This window comes from Fukomys damarensis, unplaced genomic scaffold (genome assembly GCF_012274545.1).
Source record: "Fukomys damarensis isolate Sample0158 unplaced genomic scaffold, DMR_v1.0_HiC HiC_scaffold_38, whole genome shotgun sequence".
Taxonomy (NCBI): domain Eukaryota; kingdom Metazoa; phylum Chordata; class Mammalia; order Rodentia; family Bathyergidae; genus Fukomys; species Fukomys damarensis.
In genome coordinates, this window is record NW_022900950.1 from 27880167 (window position 1) to 27892417 (window position 12251).

At 37.4% G+C, this 12251-nt stretch overlaps 1 protein-coding gene across 2 annotated transcripts in view; it reads left to right on the top strand.

The window, feature by feature from the left end:
- The window catches only part of Sgcg (sarcoglycan gamma), a 128891-nt gene that overhangs the window by 89702 nt on the left and 26938 nt on the right, over window positions 1–12251 (top strand). For both annotated transcript variants that reach the window (XM_010607479.3, XM_010607480.3), the window contains exon 5: window positions 9418–9537. In XM_010607479.3, coding sequence (XP_010605781.1) covers window positions 9418–9537 — 120 coding nt within the window. The remainder of the gene's footprint in view (window positions 1–9417; window positions 9538–12251) is intronic.

Genomic DNA, 12251 nt, shown 5'->3' on the forward strand with positions numbered 1-12251 from the left:
ACAAAAAAAAAAAAAAAATGTTAGAAAGAACACCAAATGGATCCATTTTTTTACTTCCACTAATAAAGAGAACAACTTTATGATGACACATTACATCCAGAAATTCCCACCAACAAATAGGAGTTCGGTCAGAAAAAAAAAAAGTACTTGGCATCACTGAATGAACATCTGGAATGGAAAATGAAACAAAGTGAACATCCGAGCCAGTTTTCTGTTCAAAGAATAATGTTAAACTTGTGTGGTTGCTCTGAAAATTAATGTCTAGAGACATTTAAAAGTCCAGAGACACTATGCTTTGAAAAATATAGGGGTAATCAAAATATATTGGGAATATTTCAATTTAAAAATATAGGAAAAGACACATTGCCATTCATCCCACTTTGATACTCCCCCTCACTTCAAACACACTATCCCAGCATTCTGGGCATTTTCTGAAGCAGCTCTAGAAATCCTTACATGAGTGTGTTTGCAAGGTGTGATCACAAATATGGTGCATCTGGCTGTCAAGTGCCTTGCAGCAGAAAGACGGGCTCTTGAGAACATGATGGTGCATCCTTATCCACCTTATTCACTGGACTTGGCACTGTGTAAGTTCTGACTCTTCCCCAACGTCTATAGGTAAATGATTTGAATCACAATTCAGGACATAGAGGCAGTCATGCCAGTGCAACTAGAGACACATGAACAAGGACTTCTGGAGTGGCTTCAGAAAGTTGCAAGAATGGGACAAGAGTGGTCAAAGTGAGGGGCAGGATTTTGAGGGATCGCAATGCCATGTGTCTTTTACTCTCATAAATTTTTTAACGTAAATATTAGCCATATTTTTATCACACCTCACATAGTAAAAATAAAAAGGGAATTTATAAATATTACACGAAGTCTAAACACTACCTAGGTGTCTTATTTTATCGACACTGTATCATCAGGATAGATTTCTAGTAGGATGTTGGCATGTGCACACTTAGTTATGCTAAGTTTTGCCAAATCCCCCGTGCCCTGGAATACTTACTGCAGCAGCTGCAGACTGCTTCTACCAGCAACAAAGGAAGACGCATGTCTCTTGACAGCCTCACCAGCGAAATATCTTCTCATTTAAGCTGTTTCCAATCTGATAGATGAGAAATGGAACTTCAATGCTTTCATTTTCATTTTCTTCTTTTTTTCTAGCATCTGGAGTCGAACTCAGGCCTTGCACTTGCCAGGCAGGCTCATTTTCATTTTCTAATTATGAGTGATGTTGAATGCTTTCATGAGTTTGAGAAGCATTTTTATATATCTTCTCTGTGAATGTTCTGCTTATGACTATGAATTTTACTCTCAGATTTCTCATCTGCTGTGCCTCAGTGGCTCAGAGTCCTCTGCCTGGGGCACACATCAATAATATTCTCTCCAAGGTTTCCCGCTGCTATCTAACTAATGGGTATTTTAATGTTTCTATTTTTGTTTGATTTAGTCATTTTACACAGTCTTTCTTTAATTGCTCTGGATTTTGAGTCATGGTTTGGAAAATCTTTCCTACGCCAAGATTAAAAAGAAAGTCACCCAAGTTTTCTTCTAGCATTTACATGGTTTCATTTTCTTACACTTAGATCCCTAATCCATGTGAAGTTTACCCAGTTGTCTCAACACCATTTATTCAAATTCAGTAACTTTAAACCAGTAATTTGAGATGCCAACACTTTCATATACTGCCTTCCCATGTTTTTACCTTTAACTATGGATTTTCTATTCTATTACATGTTTATTTGTTTATTTGTCCTTCGGCAACATATTCTTCTAAACTATAGGCACTTCATGATGTGTTTTAATCTCCTAGCAGTGCTGATCTCCCTTGTGTTTTCTTGTTCCAAGCTATTTGTACACATTTTTCCATAATATCAATTTACTAATTACATAAAATAGTTTGTTGGCATTTTCACTGGATTGTATTAAATCTATAAATTAAATGCAGAAGGAATAACATATTATAATGTTTAGTTGTCCCATTCAAGAACATGTCTTTCCATTTATTCAAGTGAATTTGAGGAGTAGGTCAAATTTTTCCTCACTTATATTTCACGCGTATCTTATTAAATGAGTTTCTAAACTTTCAGTCATTTTTTTGTTGCAATGGCATTTTTGTTATGAATTTCAACTTTTGCTATGAGTGTGAAAGTTGTTATGGTATGTTCAGTTTTTGTTCTCCTACTTTGCTGAGTCTGTTTTGTTTTGTTTCGTATTTATGGGCTGAGTCATTCTTATCAGTTTTGGGGGTTTGGTAGATGTACTGTATCATCCACCAATACAGTAGAAATAGTTTATTTCTTTGCTCAATCACATGCCTTGAATTGATAGCATTAGTTGTGTGTACTAATTCCTCTAGCACCATATCAGTTTTCCCTCACTGTAATGAAACACCTAGTAGTTCTGCAGGTTCTGGTCTGACATTGGCAGCCCCATTGTTCTGGGTTCTGAGGGGGGAGTGTGCATTATCATGCTGGGAGTATTCACATCTTCAGTTGGGAAACAGAGACCAGAAGGCTGGCTTCCACGATCCTTTTGTGGGCGTGCCTCAAACTCCCTGGAGACTGCCCACTAGGCCACCCGCATAAGGCTCCATGGCACCTCACCTTGCTACCACCCTAGGAACCAGGCCTTTATTATAGACCTGTGGGTGACACTCAGCACCCAACTATGGCAAGTACAATGTCGAGTAGTGGTGGGCATAGTGGATACCTTATCTGTTCCCAAGCTTAGTGGCAATGCTTTTATTCTTTCTGTATTAAATAAGGCTTTGGGTTTGGGTTAATGTACATATGCTCATTCCTTGAAGCATATGTTTTTGAATTATTTTTATAAAAAATATGCTTTGAATTTTGTCAAAGACTTTTCTAACATCAATGAGTTAATACAATTTATTTTCTTAGGTGTGCTAATGTCACGTTAGGGTATTAACACTTCCTTATATAAACCAGTGCTAGTTCATCTTGATTGCCAATTTGACTGGATTAAGAGCCTCCTGGAGGAGTGAAAGGAGTGTGAGCACATTAACTGCCTCAATGATAAGTCCATAGCTGAATGCACTATTAAAAGGTGGAGTCTGACTAAAGGTCCCTCCCAGGCTCTCTGTTCTCTGCATCCTGGCTGCCATTAGGTGAGCAGCTTCGCTCCGCCATACCCTCCTCCGTGTTTCTGCCTTGGAGCCAGCCACACATCAGACCTCAGAAGCCCTGAGCTGAAATAAATCTCTCCTCCTTTAAGTCACAGCTGTCAGGCATTTTGTCCCAGTGAAGGGAAGCTGACCAATATAAATCAGCCTTGTATTCCTGGAAGAAATTTATTTGTAGAATATTTCACCTATTTGTAGAATATTACTTTCTTAACATGGTGCTGGATTCTGTTTTCTTCTGGTCCTATTTAGAGTTTTTGCATTCGCAACTAATGCTGGCTTATGGTTTTCATTGTGCTTTTTTTCCTTGTTTAGGTTATTAGTGTTCAAATTGCTTCTTAAAGATCTTTTGATACTCTGGACTTTTTTTCTTTTGATAAGGATACTGGGGATTGAACCCAGGGCCTTCACACTGAGCTACATCCCTAGGCTTTTCTTAATTTTTTTTAAAAAACAGGGTCTCACTAAGTCACTAAATTGAACAGGCTGGGCTGGAACTTTCAACCCTCCTGCTTCAGCCTCCCACAGTGTAGGATTACAGGTGTGTACCACCATACCCAGCTACTCTGGAATTATTTACAGAGCACCCAGACAATTCAGTCTTTGGAGGTTTGTTAGAATTCTCTTGTGACATCATCTGTGCTTGGTGGGGTTTTTGCGAATTAACTTTTAAATAAATCTCTTCATTTGCTCTTTGAACATAGGTCTGTATAAACTTTCTAACTTAATGAGTTCAATTTAAATAGTCTCTATTTCCTCATGAAATTGTCTTTTTAATTTAGGCTTTCAAGTTTCCCTTATTTCTTTGTATTTTCTTTCTTTTTTTTATTTTGAGACAGGGTCTCCCTGACTCACTGAATTGTGCAGGCTGGGCTAGAACTTGTAATCCTCTTGCTTCAGCCTCCCAGAGTGTTAGAATTACAGATGTGCCACCACACCTGGCTACCTCTGGTCTTTTATATGGTTGTATTTCCTGTAATGTTAGCTTTTACCATTATTACCATTATTATATCCTTTTTTTGTTGAGTTAGGGACTTTGTGCATACTTTTATTGACAAAGGTGTTGAGTACAATGTATTCCAAAATATGGTGTCTTCAGTGTCGTTATTTTGTTTAATTCTGTAGTTTTTGTTTGTAGCTTACCCATAAATTATTTAATAAGAGACTTTAAATAATTGTTGGATAGGTGGCTCTTGTCTTTGTTTTTGTCAGCAATTTCTAGTTTATCACGTTGTGCTCAGGGATCCTTCCTGAGTTATGAAAGTTGCCAGCATTCTGTTTGCAACCTTATATGCTCCTGGTTTCTGTAAGTGTGACGTGGGCACTGCTCATTATCAGGGCGTCAAGTTCAGTAGCCACCCTTCAGCGTGGCACACTATGTTTTAGATACACCCTGCTCTGTACTCCACTTGGTGTTAGGTTATAGTAATGTTGATTCTACAGTCACCAGTGTGTTCTGCCTTTGCATCCTCACATCCTCACATGGATCCCTTTTGTGTCATAAAAGTGGTTTCTGTGATATTTGGGAGATAGATATTGATGTTTGTGCTGTGGATCTTGATTTTAGCATCGAAAGCATCCTTTTGCCGTGTTTAATGCTTTTGACATGGCTTCCACTTTGATGCCATAATTTCCATCCCAGCTCCCTTCTGCATCCACTTCCTGAGCTGCTTCTGCCCTTCTCCTCTTCGACCCTCACCAGTACTACTCGGCTGTCTTCCTCATGGGATTCTTAGGGAACCTTTGTTCCCATTAAGCCTGTAATGGAGCAGGAGTAAGCCAGGAGCTTGAGCAGCCCTGTAAATTGGTCATTTTTCTCCTTCAACTTGGTTATTTTGCAGCTTCTTTTTAAGCAGTGCTGAGAGTGCACTTTGCATAGAATTTTTATAACTGTGAAAGAGCTGTTCCATTTGCTTTGGGACAAAATTTGGGGAGGTTGATTATTGCGTAGCCAGCACAGTCTCCAACTACCCAGAAAGCCACCATTTTGCAATTTAATAAAAACATCTCCACTGCATTATTTTAATGGTTATGTAGTATTGCAAGGAATTGGTATGTATAATAATTTGAATAAACAATATTCAAATATTGGACATAGCTTTTTCCATTTAGCTAATGCCACAATTCTTAATTTAGGCTACTCTTACAGATTTAGTAGACATTCAATAAATACTTGCTGAATGGATGAACAGATGAACTAATAAAAGATTTGCAGAATGGGATGGGGCCAAAACACCAGTGGGATAGGCTCCAAGGGATGAGATGGGACAAGGTGGGCTAAATAGGTGCTCTGAGCTCAGGGACAGGACTGAGCCAAGGCCTTAAGGGATATATTTGGTCTCAGAGAAGATAATGAATAAGAAAGCCAAGGCTTAACAGCTAAGACAGATGAAAGAACTTCACCAAAGCAGGGATAATGAAAAGGGATTCTTCCAAGAGAACTGCTGGGAATAGCATTGGAGCCTTTGTCTGGTCACCCTTGGCCCATGACCTCGTGGTACATGGGTAAAACAGTTCATTGCACAGAATGGAGTTGTCCTGGGCAGAGACAAGCAGAGTCCCTGTGATTCCAGGCCTGACTCTCTCAACCACATAGAAGGTTGTAGAAGAATCAGAGATCAAAAGTGTAGAAACAAACTTTGTACTTTTATTCAGCAAGCATGCAAGAGTACAGGTGCCTTCTCCCAGAGGGAAAGGCAGGTGTGCCTAAAACAGAGCCAGTGTTGAAGGTGGGCTCACGGTGTTACTTTATTGTAGTAGGGGGCTTATCCTATCTCTGGGATGAGGGTGCCCATACCTAATTGCCCTTTAATTGGCTCATTACTAGGGAAGATGGGGAAGAGTCTTTGGAGCAGGTTTCCTTTTGTTCCTTTTAACTTTTGCAAACCAAGCTTTGCAGGGTACAGCGTAAAGAGGAAATGTGACCACAGGCTGTCAGTTCTTCGTAGGTGGTTAAGCCTGTTCAACAATCTGTCTAAACTGCGGGGAAGGGGGAGTCACTCATCTTTCCCTACCTATGGGTCTCTGGCCCTATAGAGTCAGGCTATACAAGTGTTAAGAATAAATCACACCAAGTCAAAAAATTAGTTGACTGTTTCCTCACTCACACACACAGAGTTGTAAAACAAAGAGACCTCAAAGTGGTGAGAGGAAGCTTAGAAGCATGGAGTTACAGGCTGGATTAGATATACAAAGTGAAAACAAACTGATTGATTGTAAAGGCAGGTTTCCAAATGGCAGAAGATTGATTAAAGTTATCACTTTTCACAATTTTTGGGAAGTGTCTTAAATTTTGTTTATGATTATCGAAGCCATTTACAAAAAAAAAAAACAACTAAGTTTTTTATGACCCCTCTGGCTTTGTTTATTCAAGGAATTCTCAAAAGTGGTCCCTATTGTATTTTATTTTAACACAGGAAGGGGTCATAAATGTCAGACTAATAAAGTGAAAATAAATAATGCAAGGTAACACCAAAAAAGTACTGAAGCAAAATTTACCATTGTCTTGTCCAGTCCTTCTTCTTCTACAAAGCCATATCTGTAACAGTAGAAAACATATTTCCTGTTTGTAAAGGATTTTGTTATACTTGTTTTCAAATGCTAGTGCTATTATCTGAAATTAAAGATCTCATGAGGGGAAAACAGTTGCTAATGAAGCATATTGTAGGTAAGAAAGAAATCGGTGGCATTTTCACTCGACAAATGCTTCAGCCATTTTCACAACTTAATTAATCAGATCATAAATAATTAACTCTCCCTCTTTTATACAAGTCTTTCATTAAAAGTGGTAGTGTCCTAGTTATTTTCTTATCAACAATGTAGAAGTTTTATTTCTTAAACATTTCTGCTTCAAAACATAATTATATGTTAAGTTCTAATCAGTGTCCACTGAGATTACAAAAATTGACAGAATACTAGTAAAAGTTAAAAGATTAATTACAAACAATAATTATAGGCTTGTCATCACTTGGAGAAGAGGTGAAAACCATTTAAATTTAAATTAAAACGTGTGTGCCCTCCTCAGGCTTCCTCCGCAATGCAGTGGCCACTCCCTTCCTCAGAAAAGCCTGGGCTCCCCCTTTAGGCTCGCTGGGCCTGGGCCACCCCAGATCCTGCTCTTGACTTTAGAGGACAAATGTTTCCCTTGCTTGGACTCCCATCAAACGCTGTCCCTGCCTTTTCACAGCACCTAACTGTCCTGACACCAGGCTTACCTGCTTTTCTTTCTGCTGAACTATAAAATCCTGGAGTTGTGAGCTAGCACAGTCTTAGGCATAAAAATATGCCACGATTTGTATAATTGGAACAGACCACATTTTCTTGTGTTTTCTTTGAGTAAGGGTTCATATTGCTTTGCTACTTGTAACTAGTATGCAAATAGATGAGTCTTTGAATATTTCATCCATGTATATGAAATAATTGTTATAAGAAAAATTAGCTACTTAAGAATGAGCTTAACCACTTAGACTTAACAAACCCCCCTAGATCTAGCATGTGAACCTTCAATCAACAAAATAGTGAACTAATTATTGAGAAATAATGCCCATTCTTTCCTCAGTTTGATAGATATCATGATATTTGTGATTCAAAGTAAATCAGTATTTATGTAATAAATATTTAAGATATGTTAGTGACCAAGAAATAAAAAACAATGACCCAAGTCTCACAGAAATTAAAATTCATACAATTATCAAAGAATAACTACAGGCTTTCTTAAGGGAAACGAAATGGGGGAAAATGAGCTCAAGTTTCTAACTCCCTCTCTCACCAAAAATATTTATTTGTGTATTTAAGAATCGTTGGAGGGGTTTAAAGTATAAATTAGTAAAATTTTGTAAGAATACTCTGGTTATCAAGTCGAAAACCAATTAAAACACTAATTGAAAAGAATTGTTTCCTCCACGTAGCAATAATTTTGATGAGTGCTGTAAGAGACATTGGTTGTACACAGACAAAAATTCCAAAATATGACCCATTTTCTGAAGTGTACACTGCTAGCATAAAAATAAATAGGAAAATCTTGCAGTTTTTTAGCAAATGGGAAAGTTGTATTCTAGAGCAGTGAATTCATGTTGTTGCCTGAGTAGGAAAGTTTAGAAGCACAAAGAGAAATGGAGAAATCTTATAAATATAAACACTTGGGATCAGTTTATGGCACAGCAGAGAAGTGAGAGGGGTGACATCATACATATGTGAGGATATGGTATCCTCAGTACCTGGCATTAAACAGGCACAAGTTAATCATTTTCAGAATAAATTAACAAGTTGGAAGGCATTGAGCCTAGAGTTCAGGTGAAAGGATTGTTTTGGAGATGAAAGCAAAATAGGAGGGATGAAGAAGACAAAAACATCTTTCGGACAAGGCAAAAGTACAAGAGTGTTCTAGGTAATGCTTGTTTTGCCCATGAGAAGGAAGTGGGGCTCTTTTCTGGGCATACTAGCAGGAGAGTCGGGCTCTGATTCACTCAAGGAAGATCACTCAAGGAAGCCATTTGTAAGATTCTTTTCACAAATCTCACATTTCATCATGCAAAATCCTTAGTTGGTTAATACTCAAAAGCATACAAATTTCATTATGAGTAGAAGCATTATATAGACATTCCTCATTTAACAACTGAGCTACATTCCTGCACAACGTAGTTGTTAAAAGAATTGGTTGCTAAATAAGGAATTGCATAGAGTGTGTACAATATTGGGAACAAAGAAATGATCAAAGGAAACTCCAACTTGATGACTTTGCTTTGATTTGCATAACTCTTACATGCAGCCCTGTAATGTATAAGAGAGCATAAAACTACAATCAATACTGTACTGTACAGTACAGTCAGCAAAAGTTACAGTGCTGTACAATAGAACAAGCCACCTTGCAGCTGTACTGCTGCTCGCATTCCCGTGTCATAAGTCCTGGAGGCTCATAATAAGTCCAAGCAGCACAGCTTGGTCATAAGCCTAAATGATTGTTAAGCCTGTAGGTCATAAAATGAGGAATTTCTATATTATTTTTATCAAGTATTAAAAATATGAGAAAATTAACTTTTAGGTAATGTATTTATACCTCTATTTGATAGAGATTAACATATTTGAAAATTAATTTTTTTATAGATGTGAATTTAAAGCATGCAAAATTTAATCAGAAAATCAGTAAAACTATTGATAACAAGTCATCAATGTTTAGTTACTAGATCATATAACGTGTATGAAAATAGCCATTTCAACAATATGGCTTATGGTAAACACTTTGTAATAAAATGTTTTAATTGATCTTGTAGGTCCCAAAATGGTGGAGGTCCAGAATCAGCAGTTTCAGATCAACTCAAAAGATGGCAAGCCACTATTTACTGTAGATGAAAAGGAAGTTGTGGTTGGTACAGATAAGCTTCGAGTAACTGGTATGTTTCAACCTTTTCTTTGTGCCGTTTTAAAAAATTCTTTTTATACCCTTCTAGCCGAAGAGTATTTTACCCACTCTTTTCTTCTGCCACATTGATACCCTTTATGTCTTTCCATTGGTGTAATACAAAGGATTATCATACATTCTTCTTCATCTCTACAACTCAAGTATCTAATTTTCTTTTATTCCAACTGTAGTGAACACTTGGGTTCTCTGCATTTCTATTTAAAAAATAATGTAACTTATTCAATTAAAAGTGGAACAGAGTTCTCATACCATTACCTTTTAGGACTAAAAACAAATTTTAGAGGAAATAAATTTAGAACATTTTCCAGTTTTACTTGTTGAACTTCTGTAAAAATGAATAGTTGCTGAATATATTCCACCATTTTTCTATACTGTTCCGAAAATTAATAACAACATTACTCATTCACATCATAATATTCTCAAATAAAAACAAAATAAAGTTTTCTGGCTCAGGAAATAAACTCAACTCTAATACAAAGTTTTGTGCAATTTATATAATTCCCTAAAAACAAAAAAAAAATTTAAAAACTATAATCTAAGTAACAACTCACTCTAAGGCACTGTGCCTGGTTTTCTAACTAAAATGAGGGCACTAGGAAATCTAATCATAGAAACTGACTATTGATTGCTTAATAAATAAAAACTCAACAGACCCCAAGTGTCTCTTGCAGCAGAAATCCACTGGTGCATAAAAGAGATTATCCCTGACTTTGGATCACTCAATTTAATTCTTAGACTTTACAACAGTGCAAAAGCAATATACACTCAGTAGAAAACATACTTGAAAGTACATTTGAATTTTAATCTTTTCCTGGATTCATGGTTATAGTCCCATCCTTTCCCGTAATGTGGTAGCAGAGGGACCTCAGTTTCTAGTCAGTCCCAAGAGAAACACTGACATTCTACTCGGTGCTGAGCTGCTGAGGTCAGATGATCGGTAGGTGAGGTACATCTTACACATTTTGACTTTGGATATTTTCAACTTAAAATGGGATTTTTAGGACATAAGCCTCTCATGAGTCAAGGAGCATCTGTATAAGACATAGGGGCTTCATCAATCTAGATTCTATTTGTACTTCAGTGATTTAGCTGCATGACTTCAGGCAAGTTGCTTGGCCTCTGTTGGACATTTCCTCACTTCTTTTAAGAGTAGACTGATGGAAGTGTACTCTACTGTCACTGCCAGATTAAGCGGATTAGTATATGTGAAGGATATCATAGTTCTTGGTAAAGCATTGCACTGCGATATAATTAAATCTGTAAGACAAACACTCAAAGCAATAACTTAGTTTGCTTCATACTCAAGCCATCCACACAGAAAATGGACTTTCTTTTGCCCCAGACTTCCATTCAGGCTATTGCACCATTCGTAGAATAGGTAAGAAATGTGATGGGCAACTGTGTTATTTATCACCCGCATGCCTGCTTCAGAACCACCTGAAGGTCTTACTGTATTATACTCATATCTACGACATTCCTCTTCAGATCTTCTGCTTCAGTAGGTCTGAAATGAGTCTTAGGAATCTGCATTTCTAATAAATTCCCAGTTGATGCTGGTGTTGCAGTTCTGAGGACCACACTTTGAGAACCACTGCCCTACACAAATTTGATCAGAATCAACAGGAGACACAGGTCAGCAACATGTAGACCTTCTCTCTACCAGGTACACTCAAGTTATCCTTCTACAAAACAAATTGTAGGTTTCTTTCAAATTTTTTTTGTTGTTGTTCTAAAGCACGAAATTCTCCCACAGTCCTCTTCCTCTCCTGTGAAGTTAATTAAAGAAACTGTACCCCCAGCTCTAACAACTATTCCTTATTTGTCTTTGTGCCATTGCAATAACACAAAGTTCTTGCATGGCAACCACAAGTGGTGAAAGGTAGAACTTCACCTCTTCGCAGTTTTTCAAAATTCCTGGTTTCCCTAAATCTTGTAATTAAAGAAATTCAAGAAAATCCACAATTCTACCTTTTCTTGTTTTGTTTATCTGTCCAAGGCATGAATATCTATGTCATCCAATTCATGTTTTTCAGAGTTAACATTATGAGCATTCAGGGTGGATGTCTTTGGTGTGGCTGTGGAAGTACCTGTTGTTTGCAGGTTGTTCAGCAGCATCACCAGCTCCTCTCCACTAAATGCCATTAATAGTCCCTACCTTCAGCCATTGTGAAAACCAAAAATATTTCCATTCATTGCAAAAAAAACCCTTAGGGGAGGGACCAAAATTACTCCCACTTCAGAACCACTGGCCTACCCTAAATTTATTGTTTCTCTGGAATTTAGTAATATTTATTTAGGATTTACTGTGTGTTAATAATTAAACTATGTACCTATGGTACAATGTAATTGCACATGATCTCTTTTACAAGATGTTTGCATTTTGGCCAGGGAGATGGAAACAAAATTAATTTGCTAAGTATAACCCACTAAAGGCAGTAAAAGATGGCCGGGCAGTGGAATCCAGGAGCAACCTGGAGACAAACATCAGTTTTGCCAAGTGTAGCAGGAAGAGAGAGCACATGGTTCAGGGAAGGTTCCACAGGGAAAGAGCCACATAAACTGGTCCTAGAAAAATGGGTAGAAGCTTATCAAGAAGAAAAATAAGGGTCATTACTCTATGCAGTGCAAAGTACAAATGGATATTAACAGACATTGCTGAGAATAACAAAAGGTAACCTTTAACGA